Source organism: Lonchura striata, chromosome 31 (assembly GCF_050655825.1).
Source record: "Lonchura striata isolate lonStrDom1 chromosome 31, ASM5065582v1, whole genome shotgun sequence".
NCBI lineage: Eukaryota > Metazoa > Chordata > Aves > Passeriformes > Estrildidae > Lonchura > Lonchura striata.
Window position 1 is genome coordinate 8,845,212 of NC_140733.1, and position 22,850 is coordinate 8,868,061.

The 22,850-nt window shown below is 62.7% G+C and overlaps 3 protein-coding genes across 4 annotated transcripts; 2 read left to right on the plus strand and 1 right to left on the minus strand.

Moving 5' to 3' along the window:
* The first annotated feature begins 552 nt into the window (after positions 1-552).
* LOC146764877 (CAAX prenyl protease 2-like) lies at positions 553-4,557 on the plus strand. The gene is made up of 8 exons (XM_085563936.1): positions 553-729; positions 1,302-1,404; positions 1,501-1,584; positions 2,119-2,197; positions 2,700-2,867; positions 3,352-3,423; positions 3,718-3,780; positions 4,241-4,557. Exons 1-8 carry the CDS (start codon positions 566-568, stop codon positions 4,450-4,452), a joined length of 945 nt encoding a protein of 314 aa, XP_085420062.1. The 5' UTR covers positions 553-565; the 3' UTR covers positions 4,453-4,557.
* A 698-nt stretch (positions 4,558-5,255) lies between these two features.
* Positions 5,256-7,856, minus strand: LOC146764878 (zinc finger and BTB domain-containing protein 3-like). Its single transcript, XM_085563930.1, has 2 exons — positions 7,424-7,856; positions 5,256-6,755 (listed from the first exon to the last, which is right to left on the minus strand). The coding sequence occupies exons 1-2, from the start codon at positions 7,498-7,500 to the stop codon at positions 5,645-5,647; spliced, it is 1,188 nt and encodes a 395-aa protein (XP_085420056.1). The 5' UTR covers positions 7,501-7,856; the 3' UTR covers positions 5,256-5,644.
* A 130-nt stretch (positions 7,857-7,986) lies between these two features.
* Positions 7,987-22,381, plus strand: LOC110478864 (neutral alpha-glucosidase AB). 2 transcript variants are annotated; one of them, XM_085563898.1, is made up of 25 exons: positions 7,987-8,045; positions 9,125-9,214; positions 9,302-9,410; positions 9,849-9,976; positions 10,935-11,114; positions 11,886-11,939; positions 12,427-12,511; positions 12,610-12,694; positions 12,785-12,881; positions 13,359-13,539; positions 14,037-14,190; positions 14,804-15,039; positions 15,302-15,428; positions 15,676-15,755; positions 16,214-16,357; positions 16,992-17,088; positions 17,191-17,292; positions 17,686-17,929; positions 18,540-18,604; positions 18,708-18,784; positions 18,864-18,938; positions 19,432-19,545; positions 20,001-20,113; positions 20,948-21,048; positions 21,513-22,381. In XM_085563898.1, exons 1-25 carry the CDS (start codon positions 8,026-8,028, stop codon positions 21,620-21,622), a joined length of 2,868 nt encoding a protein of 955 aa, XP_085420024.1. In that variant the 5' UTR covers positions 7,987-8,025; the 3' UTR covers positions 21,623-22,381. The 2 variants fall into 2 exon arrangements, with proteins under 2 accessions (XP_085420024.1, XP_085420023.1); XM_085563897.1 differs by lacking the exon at positions 11,886-11,939 and having other exon boundaries at positions 7,998-8,045.
* The last annotated feature ends 469 nt before the right edge of the window (positions 22,382-22,850 follow it).

A 22,850-nucleotide genomic window follows, 5' to 3' on the forward strand; every position in this document is an offset into this window, starting at 1 on the left:
CACAGTCCCAGTTCTCCCAGCCAGTCCCAGTTCATGTTGACTCTCCCCAGTGCTTCCAGTTCCCCCCACCAGTCCCAGTTCTCCCAGTTCTCCCAGTTTCCCATGGTCAATCGCAGTTGTCTCAGTAATTTCTGGTTCTTAGTCGGTCTCTCTTGTTGATCCCAGTCCCTCCCAGTTTCTCCCAGTCCTTCCCAGTTGCCCCCAGTCCCCCCCAGTTTCTCCCAGTCCGCCCCGGTTTCCCAATCCCTCCCAGTTTCTCCCAGTTCCCCCAGTCCATCCCAGTTCCCCACTTTCTCCCAGTACCCCCAGTCTCTCCCAGTCCCCCCACCGCCCATCCTCATTTCCATAACCACGCCCCCACCGAACACAAGCTCCGCCCATTACTGACACCCTCATTTCCATAACCCCGCCCCACAACACTCAAGCCCCGCCCATTACTGGACCATCCTCATTTCCATAACTCCGCCCCCACAAGCCACAAACCCCGCCAATCACCGCCCACCTAATTTCCATAACCACGCCCCGTCGCGCACAAGCCCCGCCCCCGCGCAGGCCCCGCCCCGCCATGGCGGCCCCGCAGCCCCCCGGTTCCCCCTGGGCCGGGCCGGGGTCGGCAGCGGCGCCCGGAGCCGCCCGGGCCGGGCCGTGCTGGGCCGCGCTGCTCGGCTGCCTCAGCCTGGCCTGCTCCTACGTGGGCAGCCTGTACGTGTGGGGCAGCCCCCTGCCCAGGTACGGCCGCGAGCCGGGGGGCTCGGGGGGGATTTGGGGGGGATTTGAGGGGTCTGGGGAGGGATTCGGGGGGTTTGGGAGAGAGCAGGGGGGATTTGGGGGGGTCTGGGGAGGGATGCGGGTGGCTTGGGGAGGATTTGGGGGGTCGGGAGAGGGATCCAAGGGGTTTGAAGGAGAGCCGGGGGGATTTGGGGGAGGTTTGAGGGGTGTGGGGGGATTTGGGGGGTCTGAGGAGGGATGTGGGTTGGTCTGGGGGGGATTTCGGGGGAGATTTGAGAGGTCTGGGGGGGATTTGGGATCCCTTGGGGGGGATTTGGGGTTGCTGGGGGAGGATTTGGGGTCCCTGGGGGGATTTGGGGTCCCTGGGGTGCCCATAGGGTTGGGGGGGGCCCTTGGGAGTTTTGGGGGGATTTCAGGTGCACAAAAAGGGATTGAGGGAGGGGTCTTATCAGTGCCTGGGGGTGTCAGGGGGACACTGGGGGGGTTTTTGGGGTGCCTGGGGGTGTCAGGGGGACACCAGGGGGATTTTTGGGGTGCAAACCCCCCTGCCCAGCCCCCCAGCCCCTCCGCAGGGACCACCCGGCGGTGATCAAGCGCCGCTTCACCAGCGTCCTGGTGGTGTCGGGGCTGGCCCCGGCCCTGGTCTGGCTCTGGAAGGAGCTCACAGGGGTTAAGGTGAGCTCGGAGGGGTCCCCAAAAACCGAGGGGGGGTCCCAGTGCCCCCCAAAACCGCGCTGACCCCCCCCCCCCTCCATTGCTGCCCCCACCCAGGCCGACACCCCCCTGCCCGCGCTGCTGGGGCTGCGCCTCGAGGGGCTGCTCCCGGCCACGCTGCTGCCGCTGCTGCTCACCATGGTGGGTCTGGGGGGGGCTGTGACCCCCCAAAAACCTTCCCCAAATACCCCTGACCCCCAGGACCCCCCCCCAGAATTTATTGAGCCCCCTCTCAAAATGCTCTGCCTGGGCCTTTCATGTGTGGTGGGTGTGAGACCCCCGTAGGACTCCCAAAACCCACTCAAGGGACCCCCAAAATATCTCTGATCTCCCCCAGGACCCTCCCCAAATTCACTGACCCCCCCCCCCCCCCAGAGCCTCTGGCAGGGTTCCAGATCTGGTTCACCAGGGTGGGTGTGAGAGGGTCTGGGACCCCCAAAACCCCTCTGGGACCCCCCAGAACTCCCCCTGAGCCCCCCAAAACCCTTCTGAGACCCTCAAATCTCATTAGACCCCCTCCAAATTCCCCCAAAACCCAAACCCTGCCCACTCCCCAGGGTGGGTATGGGGTGGAAAACAGGGAAAACCCCCCCAGATCCCCTCCCTTGACCTCCCAGGGGATGGAAAAGGGGGGTGCGACCCCCCTGACCCCCCCCAAATCCCCCCAACCCCCAGATCCTGTTCCTGGGACCCCTGATCCAGCTGTCCATGGACTGTCCCTGGCGGTGGCTCGATGGCATCAGGGTGGCCCTGGGTAAGGGGGGGGGGCAATTTGGGGGAGGGGGCGTGATTTTGGGGGGCTCAGGAATTGGGGTTTGGGGGGGGCTGGGGGTCCCCAACACAGGGAATGGAATGGGGGGGGGGTTGGGGGGGGGTTGAGTGGGTGAAATGGGGGAGTTTGGGATAGTTTTGGATTTTTATTGGCTTTGGGGAACCTGTGAGAATCTGGGATTTGTGGATCAGTTTTATGGGATTTTGGGGATCAGTTCTGTGGGATTTTGGGGTTCAGTTCTGTAGGATTTTGGGATCACTTCTCTGGGATTTGGGGATCAGTCCTGTGGGATTTGCGGGGCAGTTCTATGGGATTTTGGGGGTCCTTCAGACTCGGTGCGGTCACTGTGCTGGGGGGAACATGTTGTGGGTACGGAACCAGGGCTGGGTTTTTTTGGGTTTTGGGGATTTTTTGGGGGTTTTTTTGGGTTTGTCATGTTTGGGATTTCGGGGCTCAGCTCCCTGGGGGTTTTGGGGTCCCCCAGACCCGCGGGTGTGGGCGCTGTGCCTGGGGGACGTGCGCTGGCTGCGGAACCAGGTGGTGGCCCCGCTGACGGAGGAGTTGGTGTTCAGGGCCTGCATGCTGCCCATGCTGGTGCCCTGCACGGGGCCCGGCCCCGCCGTGCTGGCCTGCCCCCTGTTCTTTGGGGTCGGTGAGTGGAGCCCTAAAACATCCCAAAAATAACCTAAAATATCTCAAAAATACCCTAAAATATCTCTAAAATACCAGCCCTGTGTTGGCCTGTCTCCTGTTCTTTGGGGCAGTGAGTGGAAACCTAAAATATCCCAAAACTACCCTAAAATACCATCCCTGTGCTGACCTGGGCTCTCGTCTTTGGGGTCAGTGAGTGGAACCCTAAAAACACCCCAAAACACTTCCCAGTCTGGTCTGTTCTTTGTTCTTTAGGCTTGGTGACTGAAACCCCCAAAACCCACCCCAAAACCCACCCCAAAACCCACCCCAAAACCCTTCCATATTGGCATGGCCCCTGTTCTTTGGGGTCGATGAGTGGGACCACAAAATAACTCCAAAATACCCCAAAACTCCCCCTGACTCCCCTCTCCTGCACCTCTGAATGTTCCCCGACCCCCCAAAAAGCCCAAACCCCCCAAAAAGCCCAAACCCTGCTCCCTCAGCCCATTTCCACCACGTGATCGAGCAGCTCCGCTTCCGCCACGGCTCCGTCGGCAGCATCTTCATGGCAGCAGGTGAGGGGGGTTTTGGGGAGTCTGGGGGGAATCTGGGGGGTTCCAGGGGTGTCCTGACGGAGTCTGGGGTCTCCAGGGTGAAGATTTGGGGTGTCTGGGGGGAATTTGAGGTTCTCACGGATGTCCAGGAGGAATTTGGGGTATCCAGGGGAAGGATTTGGGGTGTCCTGAGGGAATTTCGGGTGTCCAGGTGAGGATTTGGGGAGTCTGGGGGGTTTTCATGGTGGCCTGTGGGGGTTTGGGGGTCTCCATGGGGGTTTTGGGGTGTCCCTGACCCCCCTTTTTCCCTCCTAGCATTCCAGTTCTCCTACACAGCCGTGTTTGGGGCCTACACGGCCTTCCTCTTCCTCAGGACCGGTGGGTTTGGGGGCCTGGGGGGGTTGTGGGGTCCCTAATCCCCCTTTCCCTGTCCCCAGGTGTGTTTGGGGTCCCCAATCCCCGTTTCCCTGTCCCCAGGTGTGTCTGGGGTGGGTTTTGGGGTCCCCAGTCCCTGTTTTGCTGTCCCCAGGTGTGTTTGGGGGTCCCCAGTCCCCCTTTCCCTGTCCCCAGCTGTGTTTGGGGTGGGTTTTTGGGGTCCTCAGTCCCCTTTCCCTGTCCCCAGCTGTGTTTGGGGTGGGTTTTTGGGGTCCCCAATCCCCCTTTTCCCATCCCCAGCTCACCTGGCAGTGCCGGGACCGTTCCCCTCCTCCCGTAACTCCCTGAGGATGATTTGGGGGTGGGCGGATGCTGTGCCCCCAGCACTGGGGGGGTGGATATCGATGACCCCGGGGTGCTGTCTGTGTTTTCGGGGTGCCACCCTCGCTGTCCCTGTCCCCAGGTCACCTGGCGGGGCCGGTGCTGTGCCACTCCTTCTGTAACTCCATGGGCTTCCCGGCGCTGGGCGCGGCGCTGGGGCACCCGCGGCGCCGGGCGCTGCTGCCCGCGTACCTGCTGGGCGTGCTGGGCTTCCTGCTGCTGCTGCACCCCCTGACCGAGCCCGCCTTCTTCGGGGCGCGCCCCCCGTGCCGCGAGCCCCCTGCCTGCTCCTGACACGGGCGGGGGGCGCCCGCCCCTCCCCCGGACCGACCCCCCCCCCACTTTTTATAGGAGCCGCCGCACAGAGTCTATTTTTGTGATTAAAGTGGTTTAAGGCTTTGTGGGGCGTGCTGGGATGGACTGGGATGGGAGTTGGGGGGACTGGGATGGACTGGGATGGGGAGTGGGATGGCTTTAGGGGGACTGGGATGGACTGGGATGGGGACTGGGATGGCTTTAGGGGGACTGGGATGGACTGGGGGGACTGGGATGGGAATAGGAGAAAATGGGAGGGACTGGGATGGGAGTTGGGGGGACTGGGGTGGGTTATGAGAGGGTTCGGAGGGACTGGAATGGCCTTAGGGGAACTGGGATGGGAGTGGGAGAGACTGGGAGGGACTGGGTTGGATTTAGGGAATTGGGAGGAACTGGGATGGATTTAGGGGGAGCTGGGAGGGATTGGGCTGGGTTTAGGGGAACTGGGATGGGAGTGGGGGAATTGGGAGGGAATGGGATGGGAGTGGGGGGGACTAGGATGGATTTAGGGGAGCTGGGAGGCACTGGGATGGATTTAGGTGCAACTGGGATGGGAGTGGGAGAGACTGGGAGGGATTGGGATGGATTTAGGGGAATTGGGGGGGACTGGGATGAGTTTAGGCGAACTGGGAGAGAATGGAAGGGTCCTGGGAATAACCGTGATGGACTGGAAGTGACTGGGATGGGAGTGGGGGGGACTGGGATGGACTGGGATAACTCCCGGGGGCGCTGCCGGTGGGCGGGGCCTCGCGGTGCCACGCCCCCTCAGTCTCCGCCCACCGCCCGTGTCCAGCGTCGCTTTATTCGCGCGTGACCCCCGTACACCCGCCAGAGGCCACGCCCCTCCGGTTCCCCCCGGGCGGGGTCGCGGTCCCGGGGGTCCCGGGGGTCCCGGGGAGCGCTGCCACCCTCCCGGGCGGTCCCGCTCCCAGCAGGTGTCACCACCCCGGGAGTCCCGGCCGTGCAGGCGCTGCCGCCCCGGGGGTCCCGCTCAGGGCGCGTGTCCCAGTCCCGGTGTCCCAGCACGGTACAGGTGTCCCGGTGGCCGCAGGCATCCCCGTCCCGGTGTCCCCGGTCAGAGCAGTTGTCCCCATGCCGGTGTCCCCGTCCGAGCCCCGCCGCCGGCTCGGCTCGGCTCGGTCCATCCCGGTTCCCCGGGCGGCCGCGGCGGTCAGGGCGGGTTGTCGCCGTCGCGGGCGGGGTCGCGGGGCCCGCGGGCGGCCCCGCCGTGGCTGTGGGCCTTGCGGACGTGCCGGTACAGGTCCCCGGACTGCGTGTAGGAGCGCAGGCAGTGGCGGCACTCGTAGGGCCGCTCGCGGGTGTGCACGGTGGCGTGGCGCCGCAGCGTGTACGAGCACGAGAACGTCTTCCCGCAGGTCGGGCACGTCGGGGCCTCCTCGGCGAACAGCCCGAAACCCCCGCGGGGCTCCAGCGGCGCCAGGAACAGCGGCTCCCGCAGCCCCCCCAGCGCCGGGCCCAGCGCCGCCCCCTCCCCGAATCCCGCCGCTCGGCCCGGGGCAGGCGGCGGCGGCGGCGGCGGCGGCGGCGGAGGAGCAGGAGGGGGCGCGGCGGGGCGGCGGGCGCCGTCGGGCTCCTCGTCCGAGATCACGATGGCCTCGGCCTTGATGACAGCGGCGGGGCCGGGGGGCGCGGCCCAGGGACCCCCGCCCGCGGACGGGGCGGCGGCTCCGGGTCCCGGCGCGGCCTCGCAGGAGCTGCTGGGGCTGGGCGGGGGTCGCTCGCCGCCCACCCCGGGCTGGGTCGTGTCGGCCGCGTCCACCAGCGGCGGCTCCGGCGGCGTCCCCGCGTCGCCCGGCGGGGGCTGCAGCGGCGGCTGCGGCGGCGGCTGCGGCGGGGCCGGGCTGGCGGCGTCCTCCTCCCGCTTGGTGCTGTCGGCCTCGGCCGGGCCCCGCGCCTGCAGCTTCTTCTTGCACAGCTTGACCACGTCGTTCATGTGCAGGTAGCTGGCGGCGGCCAGCACGTCCTCCAGCGGGGCGGCCAGCGCCAGCCGCCCCTCGTACATGAACTCCAGCAGCAGCGCGAAGGCGGGCGCCGTGACGATGTCGCTGTTGAGGGCCACCACGGCGCCCCGCGCCCCGCCCGCGCCGCCCGGCTCGGCGTAGCACAGGTGGAAGAAGGAGCTGCAGGCGGCCAGCACGGCCCGGTGCGCCGGGAAGGGCGCGGTGCCCACCAGCACCGTGCAGTCGCACAGGATCCCCCGGGAGCGCTGCTCCCGCAGCCCCCGCAGCAGCTGCCGGCTGTGCTCGGGGAACTCCATCGGGCTGGGGAAAAACGGGGAAATAAACGGGGGGAAACAGGGAAAATGGGCGATCAGTGCTCGGGGAACTCCATCGGGCTGCGGGGAATGGAGGAAACGGGGAAATAAATGGGGAAAAATGGGGAAATGAACAGGGAGAACAGGGGGGAAATGGGGAAATTAACAGGGGAAATGGGCAATCAGTGCTGGGGGTACTCCATCGGGCTGCGAAAAATGGGAAAACCCAGGGAAAACGGGTGCTCAGTGCTCCGGGAACTCCATCGGGATTGGGGGGTTCGAAAATGGGGGGAAATGGGGAAAAACGGGGATCAGAGCGGGATCAAAGCGCAGGGAACCCCATCGGGGTGGGGGTGCTGGAACTGGGTGGGGGCACACGGGCAGGAGCTGGGCCTGCCGGGCAATCCCAGTGCGGCTCAGCCCATCCCAGTATGGCCCAGTTCCAGCCCAGTCCATCCCAGTCCCATCCCAGTTCCTCCCAGTCCATCCCAGTTTGGCCCTGTGACCCATTGGGTCCCAGTCAATCCCACAGGGGCCCATCCCAGTCAATCCCAGCCCGGCCCCACGAGTCCTGCTCGGCCTCAGTCCAGCCGGGTCGGCCCCGGTCGGTCCCAGTCCGTCCCAGTTTGTCCCAGTTTGTCCCGGTTCCCCCCCAGCGCCCCCGGCCCCGCTCACCACAAAGCCGCGGCCTGTCTACGCCTCGCCCCCCCGCGCTGATTGGCGGCCCCGGCGTGCCGCCACTCCGCTCTCATTGGTTAGTCAACCTGTCACTCAATATGACCGGGCCAAGCTGTGTCAGAAACGTTTGTTGATTGGCCGCGGTTGCCGGCACTCAGGAATCCGCGCTGCTGATTGGCTCTCCGGAAAAGGACGGGCCGCGGTCGCCAGGGCGGTGGTTTCCATGAGCGCGGAGGCGGGGCGTTGCCACGGAAGCCCTCGTGGGCGGGGCACCGGCTGAAAGCAGCATTCTGATTGGACAAGACAGTGTGTCACTCAGCGTTCCCGCGCTTTCATTGGGTTTCCGTCCTGTCCTCACGCTGCGCTCTCGCCTCTTCCCCGAGCCGCGCTCTGATTGAGTTGTGCTGCCGTCGCTCCAGCCTCGACCGCGAATCACAACACGGGGAGGGCGGGGCCTCGGTCTCCCCGGCAACCAGGTAAGGCGGGAACCCCTCGAGAGGGCGTGGCCGGGGCGGGGAGGGGGGCGTGGCCACTCGCAGCCAATAGGAGGCGGCGGCGTCGGGCAGGGGGGCGGGGTCAAGGGTCAGGCCGGATCCAAGATGGCGGCGGCGCTGGGGCGGTGAGCGCGCGCCAGGGGCCCGACCCCCCCCCCACCCCCCCACGGGACCCCCAAAGTCACCCCCGACCCCCCCACGGGACCCCCCGCCCCAAAAACCCCCCCGGGCCCCCCCGGCCGGGCCTTGAGTGCCCGGGACCCCCCCCAAATCCTCGAGCCCGGGCTGCGGCCCAGCCCCCCACACACCCCCGACCCCCCCCCAGCCCCTGTGGGACCCTCCTCCTCAGATTCCCCCGGGACCCCCCCGAAATCTGCTCTGTGACCCCCCCCATGTCCCCCCTGCTGCCTCTGGGTGCCGGTCGGGGTGTCCCTGTGGGTTTGGGGGGAGTCCCTGTGCCCCCCGCGGGTTTGGGGGGGGTCCCTACCCCAGCTCTTACCCCCCCAATGCCCCCCCCGTGTCCCCCCCGCTGGTTTTTGGGGTCTATGCCCCCACAGATGCCATTTGGGGGATCTGGACCGCCCCGTTCTCACCTGAGGTGTTTTTTGGGGGGGGGTCCCTGTGCCCCCCCGTCTCCATGTTCGGGGGTCCCTGCTGCCCCCCCAATGATTTTGGGGCTCTCTGACCCACCCCCTTGCCCACCTGAGGGGGGATTTGGGGTGTCCCGGTGTCCCCCCGTGGGTTTGGGGGGGGTCTCCCGCTGGTTTTGGGGTTCCCCGGTGGGTTTGGGGGAGGTCTCTGGGTGGTTTCAGGGTTCTGACCCCCTCAGGTGGGATTTGGGGGGGCGTCCCCCGGTTTCGGGGCACTGAAACCCACCGTGCCCCCAGGTGTGTTTTGGGGGGCCTCTCCCTGTTTTCGGGGTGCTGACCCCCTCAGGTTTGTTTTGGGGGTCTCTCTCTCCCCGTTTTTGGGGTGCTGACCCCTTCAGGTTTGTTTTGGGGGTCCTCTCCCTTTTTTTGGGGTGCTGACCCCCCATGCCCCAGGTTTGTTTTGGGGGTCTCTCTCCCCGTTTTCGGGGTGCTGACCCCCTCAGGTTTGTTTTGGGGGTCTCTCCCTGTTTTTGGGGTGCTGACCCCCCGTGCCCCAGGTTTGTTTTGGGGGTCTCTCTCCCTGTTTCTGGGGTGCTGACCCCCCGTGCCCCCAGGTGGCCGCTCTGGCTGACCCTGTGCCTCGGGGCCTCGCTCGCCGTCGACCGCGGCAACTTCAAGAGCTGCGAGCAGAGCGGCTTCTGCAGGTGTGGGGCTGGGGGGGCACGGCTGGGGGGATCTGGGGGGCTCAGCCCGGGGGGTCACTCAGGGCCCCCCTCCCTGTGCCCCCCCAGGCGGCAGCGGCGGATCCAGCCCGGGAACTCCCCGTACCGGGCGCTGCTGGAGTCGCTGCAGCTCGGCCCCGACGTGGCCACCATCCAGCTGGTCAACGAGGCCACCCAGGTGAGGGGACACGGGGACACTGGGGGGTCACAGGGCTCACAGGATCCAGGTGGTCACCGAGGCCACCCAGGTGAGGGGACACGGGGACACTGGGGGGTCACAGGGCTCACAGGATCCAGGTGGTCACCGAGGCCACCCAGGTGAGGGGACACGGGGACACTGGGGGGGTCTCAGGTGTCTCTGTGCCTAGCTGGCCTTGTCCCTGTCCCCGCCGTTCAGGTGTCACTGCTGCGGGAGGTGTGGGGGCCCCCAGGTACCACTGTCCCTGTGTCCCCTGCCTCAGGTGCCACTGTCCTCATGTCCCCAGCCCCAGGTGCCAATTCCCAGCCCCAGGTGATGCTGTCCCCAGCCCCAGGTGCCAATCCCCAGCCCCAGGTGATGCTGTCCCCAGCCCCAGGTGCCAATCCCCAGCCCCAGGTGCCACCGCTGTCCCCGCAGGTGCCGCTGCTGCTGGAGCTGTGGGGGCTCACCGGGAACGTGACGCGCTTGCGCATCCAGGAGCTGGCCCCGCTGCGGCCCCGCTACCACGTGCCCGACGTGCTGCTGGGGGAGCCGCCTGCCGAGAGGTGAGGGGACGTGGGGACACATGGGGACACTGCCACCCATCCCCAATGGCTGCTGGGGGAGCCGCCTGCCGAGAGGTGAGGGGACATGGGGACACATGGGGACACTGCCACCCATCCCCAATGGCTGCTGGGGGAGCCGCCTGCCGAGAGGTGAGGGGACATGGGGACACATGGGGACACTGCCACCCATCCCCAATGGCTGCTGGGGGAGCCACCTGCCGAGAGGTGAGGGGACATGGGGACACATGGGGACACAGGGACACTGCCACCCATCCCCAATGGCTGCTGGGGGAGCCGCCTGCCGAGAGGTGAGGGGACATGGGGACACATGGGGACACTGCCACCCATCCCCAATGGCTGCTGGGGGAGCCGCCTGCCGAGAGGTGAGGGGACATGGGGACACATGGGGACACAGGGACACTGCCACCCATCCCCAATGGCTGCTGGGGGAGCCGCCTGCCGAGAGGTGAGGGGACATGGGGACACATGGGGACACTGCCACCCATCCCCAATGGCTGCTGGGGGAGCCGCCTGCCGAGAGGTGAGGGGACATGGGGACACATGGGGACACAGGAGGAGGTCAGAGCCACCCCCTGAAGGACAGGGGACACTGCCACCCCTGATGGCCGCTGTCCCCAGGCCGTGACCAGGACACCCCAGAGCTGCCCCGGGGTGGCAGTCGTGGTTCTCTGGGGTGCCCTGGGACAGTGACAAAGCCTGGAGTGCCCTGGGATGGTGACAAAGCCCTGGGGTGGTGACAAAGCCCGGGGTGCCCTGGGATGGTGACAAAGCCCTGGGGTGGTGACAAAGCCCGGGGTGCCCTGGGGATGGTGACAAAGCCCTGGGATGGTGACAAAGCCCTGGGATGGTGACAAAGCCCGGCGTGCCCTGGGGATGGTGACAAAGCCCTGGGGTGGTGACAAAGCCCAGGGATGGTGACAAACACCACTGTCCCCAGGCTGGAGGTGACAGGCCGTGACGAGGGGACCCTGGAGCTGTCCCTGGGCCCCGGGGGCCACCGGCTGCTGGTGACGGAGCGGCCGTTCCGCCTGGACCTGCTGCGGCAGCGGGAGCTGCTCTGCAGCGTCAACGCCCGCGGCCTCCTCGTCTTCGAGCACCAGCGGCGCCGCCGGGACTCGTGAGTGACCCCAAACCCTGAAAAACCCTCAGAAAACCTTCAAACTCCTAAAAATAGCCCTCAGAAAACCTTCAAATTCCTAAAAAAAAACCTCAAAAAAATGCTCAAAAACCTTCAAAATCCCCAAAAAAAACACTCTCAAAAAATCTTCAAAATCCTAAAAAAAAAAACTTTCAAAAAGCCCTCAAAAAACCTTTAAAATCACCAAAAAGACCTTAAAAAAAACTTCCAAAGATCTTCTAAATCCTAAAAATAATCCCTCAAAAAATCCTCAAAAACCTTTAAAACCTTCCCAAAAATTCCTAAAAAAACCTCAAAAATCTTCAAAATTCCACAAAAATAATCAAAAAACACTCAAAACCCTTCAAAACCACCCCCAAAAACCCTTTAAAAAGTGCTCAAAAACCTTCAAACCCCCCCAAAAAATTCCTAAAAAACTCAGAAACTTTCAAAACCCCCCAAAAATCCTCCTAAAAAACCCTCAAATACCTTCAAAACTCCCAGAAAAGCTCCTAAAAAAAAATCTTAAAAACTTTCAAAATCCTAAAAAAAAAAAAACGTACGGAAGAAACCCTCAAAAAAGGCTCAAAACCCCTTTGAAAAACCCTAAAAAAAACCCCCAAATCCCCCCGCAGGGCTCAGGGTGGGGTGGGGGGTGTCCCCCGAAGCGCAGAGGGGGTCGGGGTGGCCCCCCCAGCCCAGGGGGTTCCCGCGGGCCGGGGGGGCCGCGCTGACTCTCTGTGTTTCTGTTTTGGTGCCCCCCACCCCCAGTCTGGCGGATAAAGTTAGTTCTGTGTGGGATAGGATCAAGAGCCTTTTCCGTAGGTAAATCCATGGAATCGCCGCCGTCCCTGCGCCCCCAAAGTCCCCCGGACCCCCCCTCAAAAAGGGATCCCCCCCTCAGCACGGTGGGAGGGGGTAGGAGGAACTGGGGGACTTCAAATCCCCCCCAAAACGGGGAGTAGGAGCAGCTTGGGGGGGGTTGTTGTGGCCCCCAAAATTGGGGAGGGGGCTGGAGTAGTCAGGGAGGGGGTCTGTGCCCCCCTCCCCAAATTGAAGGGTCAGGTGTAGCTAAGGGGGGTCTGTGCACCCCCAAATTGAAGGGTTAGGTGTAGCTGGCAGGGGTCTGTGCACCCCAAAAATGAGGAGATTTCCCCCCACCCCTACACCCCCACCCCCCCACCCAGAGTGGGCAGGAGCAGCTGAGGGGGGTCCTGGTCCCCCCAAAATTCGGGGTCTTGGGGATGCCCCTTGTCCCTGTCGCCCCCCTGCCCCCCCCTTTGGGGCACCCCAGGACCCCAAATTCCCACAGGGACCCCCCCAAGGACCCCCCGGGCGAGGAGGGGGCGGCGCAGGAGGGGCCCGAGGACGGCGCTGGCAGCACCCAGAGCGACAAGGTGACAAGGACTGGGGGGGGACACCCCAGAGTAAACCCTCCCCCCATTTTTTTGGGGGAGGGGTCCCCCCATTCCTGACAGGATTTGTCCCCCCCCAGCCCGTGGAGCCGCCGGCAGAGCCCGAGGAGGAGCCGGGGGCGTGGGAGGAGACGTTCAAGACGCACACGGACAGCAAACCCTATGGTGGGGACAGCTGGGGACGCTTGGGGACACTTGGGGACACGGGAGGGGGGCATGGGGGACCCCTGTGACCCCCCCAACCCCTCCCTGCAGGACCCACCTCGGTGGGGTTGGATTTCTCCCTGCCCGGATTCGAGCACGTGTACGGCATCCCCGAGCACGCCGAGAGCCTGCGGCTGCGCCCCACCGAGTGAGCGGGGACACCGGGGACACCACAGGGATGTTGGGGACACCACGGGGACATTGGGGACACCACGGGGATGTTGGGGACACCACGGGGACATTGGGGACACCACAGGGATGTTGGGGACACCACGGGGATATTGGGGTGACACAGAGATGGGGACAACACGGGGACACGGGGATGTGGGGGTACAGGAGCGAGATGAGGGGGATGGTGGCACTGAGGGGGTGGTGTCACTGTGGGAGGACAGGAACACTGGGGTGACAGTGACAGTGACAGCAGCAGGGTGTCAGTGACAGCGATGCTGTGTGGGGATGGCAGTGATGGTGGCTTCATGGGGTGACAGTGACATCGTGGGGGTGTCCCTGAGCCTGCCCCCATATCCCAGATGTCCCCTGGGGGAGGTGACCCATAGAGCCTGTACAGCCCTGGGGTGTGTCCCTGACCCCCTGGCAGTGTCCCTGACTGTCCCCGTGTCCCCAGGGGGGGTGACCCGTACCGCCTGTACAACCTGGACGTGTTCCAGTACGAGGTGTTCACGCCCATGGCTCTGTACGGCTCGGTGCCGCTGCTGCTCGCCCACCGGCCCCGCCTCAGCCTCGGCATCTTCTGGCTCAACGCCGCCGAGACCTGGGTGGACATCGGCTCCAACACGGCCGGGAAGGTCTGGCAGGGGGGTCTGGGGAGGTTTGGGGGAGGTTTTGGGGGGTCCTGGCTGGGTTTGGGGGTCCTGCGTGGACATCGGCTCCAACACGGCCGGGAAGGTCCGGCAGGGGGGGTCTAGGGAGGGTTCTGGGTGGGTTTGTGGGTCCTGGGTGGACATCAGCTCCAACACAGTTGGGAATGTCCAGCAGGGAGGTCTCGGGGGGTTTGGGGGAGGTTTGAGGAGGTTTGGGAGGGTTTGGGGGAGGTTTGGGGGTCCTGGGTAGGTTTTGGGGTTCTTGGGGGGCTCCAACACTGCTAGAAAGATCCAGGAGGGGGATTTAGGGTGTTCTGGAGGGGATTTAGGGGATCTGGGGTCCCTGAGGGGCCAAGACCAGGGTGGACATCAGCTCTAACACGTCTGGGAAAGTCCGAGAGGGGGACTTTGGGGTGGTTTGCGGGGGTGTCTGGTTACCTCAGTGGGAATTTGGGGTTGCTGACCCCCTGTCCCACCCCCAGACCCTTTTTGGGAAGCTCCTGGATTACATGCAGGGGGGAGGTGAGACCCCCCAGACCGAGGTGCGCTGGATGTCCGAGAGCGGCGTCATCGACGTCTTCCTGCTGCTGGGGCCGCGGCCCGCCGACGTCACTGCCCAGTACGGGAGACTGACCGGTACGGGCCGCTGGGGACACTGGGGACACTGGGATGGGGACACTGGGATGGGGACAGGGACACCAGAACAGAGCCCTGACCAGTATGGGACACTGGGGACACTGGGATGGGGACAGGGACACCAGAATAGAGCCCCGACTGGTACAGGACAGTGGGGACACTGTGAATTTTTCTCTTTCAACCCCATTCCCATTCTCACGGGAGTTTTTGGGGGATTTCTCAACTTTGATGTTGTCCAGTTTCTGTTTCTAGAGTTATTTGCAGAAAATTTCTGCCCCGTTCTGAGTTTCAGGGGATTCCCACCTTATTCCCACTTTTAGGGTTTTCAGGGGATTCTCACCCTGTTCCCACTTTTAGGGTTATTTTCAGGGGATTCCCACCCTATTCCCACTTTTAGAGTTATTTTCAGAACATTCCCACCCCATTCCCATTTTTAGGATTATTTTCAGGGGATTCCCACCCTATCTCCACTTTTAGGGTTATTTTCAAGGCATTTTCACCGTGCCCCCATTTTTAGGATTATTTTAGGGGATCTCTCCCATCTGGCTGTGCCCCATGCCCATTTTTAGGGCTGATTTAGGGGATTTCACCCTTGTTCCCACCCCTTGCCCAGGCACACAGGCGCTGCCCCCGCTCTTCTCCCTGGGCTACCACCAGAGCCGCTGGAATTACCAGGACGAGGCGGACGTGGAGGCCGTGGAGAGGGGATTCGAGGAGCACGAGCTGCCCCTGGACGTGCTCTGGCTGGACATCGAGCACGCCGACGGCAAGCGCTACTTCACCTGGGACCCTGCCAAATTCCCCAACCCTCGGGGCATGCTGGAGCGCCTGGCGGCCCGGAAACGCAGGGTGGGACGGGAACGGGGTTGGGATGGGATTGGGGTGGGAGCAGGATTGGGAATGGGATTGGGGTGGGAGCAGGATTGGAAATGGGATCCTGCCAAATCCTGCCAAATTCCCCAACCCCCGGGGCATGCTGGAGCGCCTGGCAGGCTGGAAATGCAGGGAGGGGATTGGGAATGGGGTGGGATTGGGATTGGGAACGTTCCCTTGGTTACTGCCTCCCTGGCCACTGCCCGGTGGTCACTCACCCCTGGCCGCTGCCCCACAGATGGTCAGCATCGTGGACCCGCACATCAAGGTGGACGGGGGGTACCGGGTGCACACGGAGCTGCGGGCGCGAGGCCTCTTCGTCAAAACCAAGGACGGCAACGACTACGAGGGCTGGTGCTGGCCCGGTCAGTGGGGCTGGGGGGGGATCTGGGGGGTCCTCGAGGGGTTTTAGGGGATTTTCTGGGAGCTTTGGGAGCTCCTGAAGGGATTTTGGGGTGGTCTCAGGGAGTTCCACATCAATACTGAGGATGGCAGTGGCTACAAAGGCTGGTGTTGGTCCAGTCAGTGGGGCTGGGGGGATTTTGGGGTGGTTTTGGGGTGGTTTTGGGGAGTCCAGGGGGGGTCACAAGCCCCCCCCCCCGTGCCCCCCAGGCTCTTCGGCGTACCCCGACTTCACGAACCCCGAGATGCGCGAGTGGTGGGCGAACATGTTTGCCTTCGACCAGTATGAGGTGGGGACCCCCCAAAATCTCTGTCCAACCCCCCCAGATTTCTGTCAGACCCTCCAGAGCCTCCCCTCAAAGCATTCCCAAAACCCTGGAGACCCCCCCTTCACAAATTCCTCTCTTCACCCTTTTCCCCCTTGCACCATCCTCCCCTTGGAGAATCCCTCCATCTTTTAGGGGGGATTTTGGGGAACCGCCTGGCACTTGCAGAATCCCCCCCATATTTTTGGGGTTTCCCTGCTGATTTTTTGGGCTTTCCTGAGCCCGAAGCCCTCTCTAGTTTTAGAGAATCCCCACAAACCTCTCCTCACCCCTTTCTCCCTCGCACCCTTTCCCCTCAGTGCCTTTTTGGAGACCCCACCTTGGCTTTCCGCCCCGATTTTGGGGATCCCCTGGGAGGGTTTCAGAACCCCCCCCCCTCCCCATATTTTTGGGGTCCCCCCACTGATCTGGGGCTCCCCCAGGGCTCCACGGAGGCGCTGTACACGTGGAATGACATGAACGAGCCGTCGGTGTTCAGCGGCCCCGAGGTGACGATGCACAAGGACGCGCGGCACTTTGGGGGCTGGGAGCACCGTGAGCTGCACAACATCTACGGGCTCTACGTGGTGAGACCCCCCCCCCCCAAAACCCCACAGGGACAACCCCAAAATCCCACAGAGACCCAAAAAAAAAATCCCAATCTCCCAGAGCCACCCAAACCCCTCAGGGACCCTCCCTAAACCTTGGGCAGTTTGGGGGCTGGGAGCATCTGTGGGCTCTGTATGGTGAGACCCCCCCCCCCAAATCTTCTGGGACCCTCCCCCACAAATCCTCTGAGATGCCCTTAAATCCTCACAGGGGCACCCCCAAAACTTCTGAAGGAGCCCCAAAAAAATTCCAACCTCCCAGAGCCCCCCAAACCTCTTTAGGACTCTCTCTCACCCCTTTTGGGCCCCTCCAGTTCCCCATTAATTTCCCCCCCAAATCCCTTCAGAGCCCCCAAACTGCTTCAGGACCCCCCAAACCCCTTCAGGCTCCTCCAAACCCTTTTTAGGCCCCCCCAAACACCCATTTAGGACCCCTCAAACCCCTTTAGGAGCCCCCAAACTGTTCTACACCCCCACAAACCCCTTTTAGGCCCCTCAAACACCCTTTAGGTCCCCCCAAACCCTCTCAATTCTGGCTTCATTTCCCCCAAACCCCTTTAGCCCCCTTTGGGGTCGGGTTTGGGGTGGCTGACCCCCTTTTCCCTGTTCCCAGCACAAGGCCACGGCCGAGGGGCTGATCCGGCGCTCGGGGGGGCGGCTCCGACCCTTCGTGCTCAGCCGCGCCTTCTTCGCCGGCTCCCAGCGCTACGGTGAGGCCTGGGGGGAAATCCTGGGATTTTGGGCAAATCCTGGAAATTGTGGGGGGGTTCAGGATTGAGGGGAACCCCCCCTGACCCCCCCAAACTCCCCAGGTGCGGTTTGGACCGGGGACAACACGGCCGACTGGGAGCACCTGCGGATCTCCATCCCCATGTGCCTGAGCTTCGGGCTGGCTGGGCTGGCCTTCTGCGGGGGTGAGCCAAACTGGGAGTACTGGGAATGCTGGGATTGGGATATGGGATTGGGATATGGGATGGGGAATGGGGTCATGGATAGGATTGGAGCTGGGATCTGGAATGGGAATGGAACAAGGGCTGGCTGGGATCAGGAGGGGTTTGAGACCAGGACCAGGATTGGGATCTGGGTCAGGTCCAGGATCTAGGATCAGAGCTGGGACAGGGATTAGGAATGGGATCAGGACTGGGGGCAGGATTGGGATCAGGACCAGGATTGAGACCAGGATTGGGGTCAGGGCCAGGGCCAGGACCAGGATTGAGACCAGGATTGGGATCAGGGCCAGCACCAGGATGTGGGACTGGGAGCAGGCTCAGGACCAGGGCTCACTGCCACCCCTGCCCCGTTGGCAGCGGACGTGGGCGGCTTCTTCCAGAACCCGGGCCCGGAGCTGCAGGTGCGCTGGTACCAGGCCGGGGCGTTCCAGCCCTTCTTCCGCGCCCACGCCCACCTGGACACGGCGCGGCGCGAGCCGTGGCTGCTGAGCCCCGAGCACCTGGCGCTGGTCAGGGCCGCGCTGCGGCGCCGCTACGCCCTGCTCCCGACGTGGTACACGGCCTTCTACCACTGCCACCGCCAGGGCATCCCCGTCATGAGGTGTGCCGCCCCAAAAACCCCAAATCCACCCCAAAAATACAGCATATCCTACCTGAGATAACCCCAAACCCCTCTGATCTTAACATGGTACACGGCCTTCTACCACTGCCATTTCCAGGGCATCCCTGTCATGAGGTGTGCCGCCCCAAAAACCCCAAATCCACCTCAAAAACCTACCTGGGTAACCCTGAATCCACCCCAAAAACCCATGTGAGATACAGCAAATCCTACCAGAGATAACTCCAAAATCCCCTGTTCCTGACATGGTACACAGCCTTGTACCGCTGCCACTGCCAGGGCATCCCTGTCATGAGGTGTGCCACCCCAAAAACCCCAAATCCACCCCAAAACCCCCAAATTCATCCCTAAAATCTACCTGGGTAACCCCCAGTCCATCCAGGATAACCCCAAATCCCCTGAACCCAAACCTCTGACCCCAAACCGCCCCGTCCTAGACGCCTGCTCCCAAACCCTGATGACTCCAAATTCCTGACCTCAGACCCTCTGACCCCAAAACATCCCCAAACCCCCTGACCCCAAATCCCCCTAATCCGAAACCCCCAAAATGCCCCCAGATCCCCCTGACCCCAAACCCCACTGTCCCCCCCAGGCCCCTGTGGATGGAATTCCCGGATGACCCCCACACCTTCGCCATGGATGACCAGTACATGATCGGTGAGGGGGAGTCCCTGACTCCCTTTCTGGGGTCCTTGACCCCTTTTAGGATCCCTTTTGGGGTCATTTTTGGGGTTTCCCCTTGCTGACCCCTGTCCCCCAGACCGGGTGCTCCTGGTGCACCCCGTGACAGAGTCGGGCGCCCGCGGGGTCAACGTGTACCTGCCTGGGGAAGGAGAGGTGAGTGAGCCCTTTTGCGGTGATTTTTAGGGTTTTCTTGGGGCGCAGGACCCCCCTGAACCCTAAATTTCACCCCCAGGTCTGGTACAATGAAGAGACCCACGAGCAGCACCGGGCGCCCCAGACCCTCTATGTGCCCGTCACCCTCAGCACCGTGGGTTTCTGGGGGGGCTCAAGGGGTTTGGGGGGATGCTGGGACCCCAAAACCCCCATGAGACCCTAAAACTGCCCTTGGAACCCCCAATATTCCCCCTGGACACCCCAAAATCCTCCCCTGATCTCCCTCTTCCCCCATGGGGAGTGTGGTGCCCGTCACCCTCAGCACCATGGGTTGTTTTGGGGGAGCTCAAGGGGTGTGTGGAGGGGCTTGGGACCCCAAAAACCTCCCTGGAGACCCCAGAACTTCCATGGCGACCCCAAAATCCCCCTGGAGACTCCAAAAATCTGAATCCCCCCAGATCCTTGTGTTCCAGTGCGGGCGGGGATAGTGGTCAAAATCATCTCAAGCACTGGGAGTGACCTGGGGGATTTGGGGTTTTTTTGGGCAGGGTTTGGGGAGATTTGGGTTTTTTAAATGGGGTTTTTGGGGGGATTTGGGTTTTTTTAATGGGGTTTTTGGGGTGCTGACCCCCCCCATGCTCCACCAGATCCCGGTGTTCCAGCGAGGGGGGACGGTGATCCCACGCCAGGACCGGCCTCGCCGCTCCACTGAGGCCATGAAGGGCGACCCCTTCACCCTCTATGTGGCCCTGAGCCCCCAGGTGAGTGTAGGGACCCCAAAACCCCCACCAGGAACCCCAAAACCTCTCCAGACCTCTCCCAGGTGAGTGTAGGGACCCCAAAACCCCCACCAGGAACCCCAAAACCTCTCCAGACCTCTCCCAGGTGAGTGTAGGGACCCCAAAACCCCCACCAGGAACCCCAAAACCTCTCCAGACCCCTCCCAGGTGAGTGCAGGGACCCCAAATCCCCCTCAGGGTCCACAAAACACCCCCAGACACTTCCCAGGTGAGTGTGGGAACCCCAAAACCCCCACCAGGAACCCTGAAACCCCCCCCAGATCCCTCCCAGGTGAATGCAGGAACCCTGAATCTCCCTTCAGGGACCCCAAAAACTCTCCCTGGGACCCTCAAAAACCCTCTGAGATACCTCCAGACCCCTCATTTGCCCCCAAAACCCCTCTTGGGATCCCCCCAAACCCCCTTTTATCCCCCAGGGCACGGCACAAGGGGATCTGTATGTGGATGATGGAATCAGCTTCGACTACGCCACCAAAAATGCATTCCTGCACCGGCACTTCCACTTTGCCAATGGCACTCTCACCTCCAGGTACCCAAAATATCCCAAAACCAGCCTAAAATACCCTAAAGTATTCCAGAAATCCCACCTGAAGCAGCCCCAGGGTAACCTGACTGCCAGCTATCCAAAAAATCCCCTAAAGTAGCCCCAAAACTGCCCCAAAAAAACCTCCCAGGCAGGTACACAAAAATCCCATAAACAAAGGGGAAAAAAAGGGCAGGAAATGTAAGGGGAAAAATGGAAACATGAGGGGACAAAAAGGGCAGGAAAACGTGAGGGGAGAAAAAGGGCAGGAAAACGTGAGGGGACAAAAAGGGCGGGAAAACGTGAGGGGACAAAAAGGGCGGGAAAACGTGAGGGGACAAAAAGGGCGGGAAAACGTGAGGGGACAAAAAGGGCGGGAAAACGTGAGGGGACAAAAAGGGCGGGAAAACGCGAGGAGAGAAAAAGTGTGGGAAACAGGAGTGAAAAAAGCAGCCCAAAAATACCCCCAAATACTGAAAAATATCCCTCAAATCCACCCCGAAACAACTCCTAAGAGCCTTCACAGTCATGTACCCAAAATACTCCAAACATGGTCCTAAAATATCCCCAAAACAACCCAAAAATACCCCCCAAACAGCTCCAGGCACCCTCACAGCTGTGTGTACAAAAATACCCTAAACATACCCCTGAACTCACCCCAAACACCTCCTAGGAACCTTTATGGACAGGTACCCAAAACAGCCCCAAAATATCCCAAAAATACCTCTAGGGTGTCCCCAAACCCCCGTTTCTCGTGGGCCCTGTCTGTGATGGGGGTGAGGGATCAGGGGTGATTTTTGGGGGGCTGTGACCCTCCTTGTGACCCCTCTGTCCCCCCAGCTCTGCTGACCCCCGCGGGTCCATGTCCAGCCCAGCCTGGCTGGAGCGAGTGGTCATCCTGGGGGTGGGGCGGCCGGAGAGCGCCCTGCTGACCACCCAAGGTGAGGGGGGTTTTGGGGGAGTTTTGGGGTTTTAGGGTGGGTTTTGGGGGTTTTAGGGTAGGTTTTGGGGGGTTTTGGAGGGGTCATCCTGGGGGTGGAGTGGCTGGAGAGCGCCTGGCTCAGGATGGACATTGAGGGGTTTGGGGGAGGAGGGTGGATTTTGGAAGATCCTGAGGAGACTTTGGGGTTTCTGAGGGGTTTTTGGGGTCCTTGAGGGAGAATTTGGGATCCTTGAGAGAAATTTTGTTGTCCTTGAGGGAATTTTATGGTTTCTGAGGGGAATTGGGGTCCCAGAGGGGAATTCAAGGTCCCTCACGAAGAATTTGGGGTTTCTGAGGAGCATTTTGTGTTCTTGATGGGTTCTCGGGGTCAGTGAGCTGGAGTTTTATGATTCCTCTGAGTTTTTTACATTCCTGATGAATTTTTGGGGTCCCTGACCCCGAATTTTGTGTCTCCATCTGCAGACGGTTCCCAGAGCTCGCTGCATTTCCAGCACGACCCCGAGCGCTCGGTGCTGACCCTGCGGCGCCCTGGGGTCCCCATTGGGGCCGACTGGAGCATCTCCCTGCGATAATGGACGGGGGGGGGGCCCCCGGACCACCCCCCAAAATTCCCTGAACCCCCTGGGCCCCCCCAGAGCCCCCCAAAAAACCTCAAATCCCCCCCCAAAAAAACCCCAGCGGCCGCCGCTGTTTGAGGAGCCCAGAATTGGGGGTGGGGGGGGGTTGAGTCCCCCAGGATGAGGGGTGAGCCCCTCCCCAAAATGAGGATGGAACCCCTCCAAATTAGGGGTTGTGACCCCCCCCAAAATGAGGGGTCAGTCCCCCCCAAAATGAGGATTGAGCCCCCCCAAATGGGGGGTCAGACCCTGCCCAAATGAGGGGTGAGACCACCCCCAAATCACAGGTTGAGCCCCTCCCCCCCAATTTTACCCCAAATTTGGGGTCTCTGAGCCCCCAAATTCAAGGTTTGGGTGTGACTCTGCTCCCCCCCCCCAAATTAGGGGGATTTAGAGGGGTCTGAAACCCCCTAAATTGGGGTTTCCCCCCAAAATTTGGGTGGGGGTCGTGTCGAGGAGGGGTTGGGGACCAAAGCTCTGTGTGCGCCCCCCCCCACGCCCCCTCCCCTTTTTGCCCGCCCCTCCCCCAGCCCGGGAGGGTCTCGGGGGGGGGTTTGGGGACCCCTCCCCCCTCTTTGGTGGGGGGGAGGCAGAGCCGGGTCCCCCCCCCCCCCGCTGCACAGGGGGGTTGGGGGGGGGGGGGGGGGGGAAAGAGGCGCGGCGCCGCGCGGAGTTTTGATAAAACACGAAATAAAACCAAATAAAAAACGGGAATTTGGGGAATGTTGGGAATCTCGATCAGCGTGGGGGGGGGGGGGTCGGGGGGAGGCCGGAACCTTTCTTGCGACCCCCACCCCCCCCACCGGAACTTTTTCATCCGCGTGAGGCGGGGCGGGGGGGAAGCATTGTGAGGGGGGACCGGAAGCTGCCGTCAGACCGGAAGTGCTACTCCACCGGAGCCTCCGCGCCCCCGAAAGCGGCACCGGCCCCGCCCCCCTCACACCGGGACCCCCCTCCCCCATCCCCCGACCCCTCCTCAGGGACCCCCGGCAAAGCCAGAAACCCCCCGGATACCCCCCGGGGCCGGGCCGGCCGCAGCGCCACGTCCGCACTGGGAGTGAACGGGGACTGGGAATGAACTGGGACTGGCGGGGGGCAACTGGGAGCACTGGGAAGAGCCGCTGAAGACCCCCGGGGGAGGGGAAGATGTGAAAGCGGGACCCCCTGAAGGCTCCCGGGACCC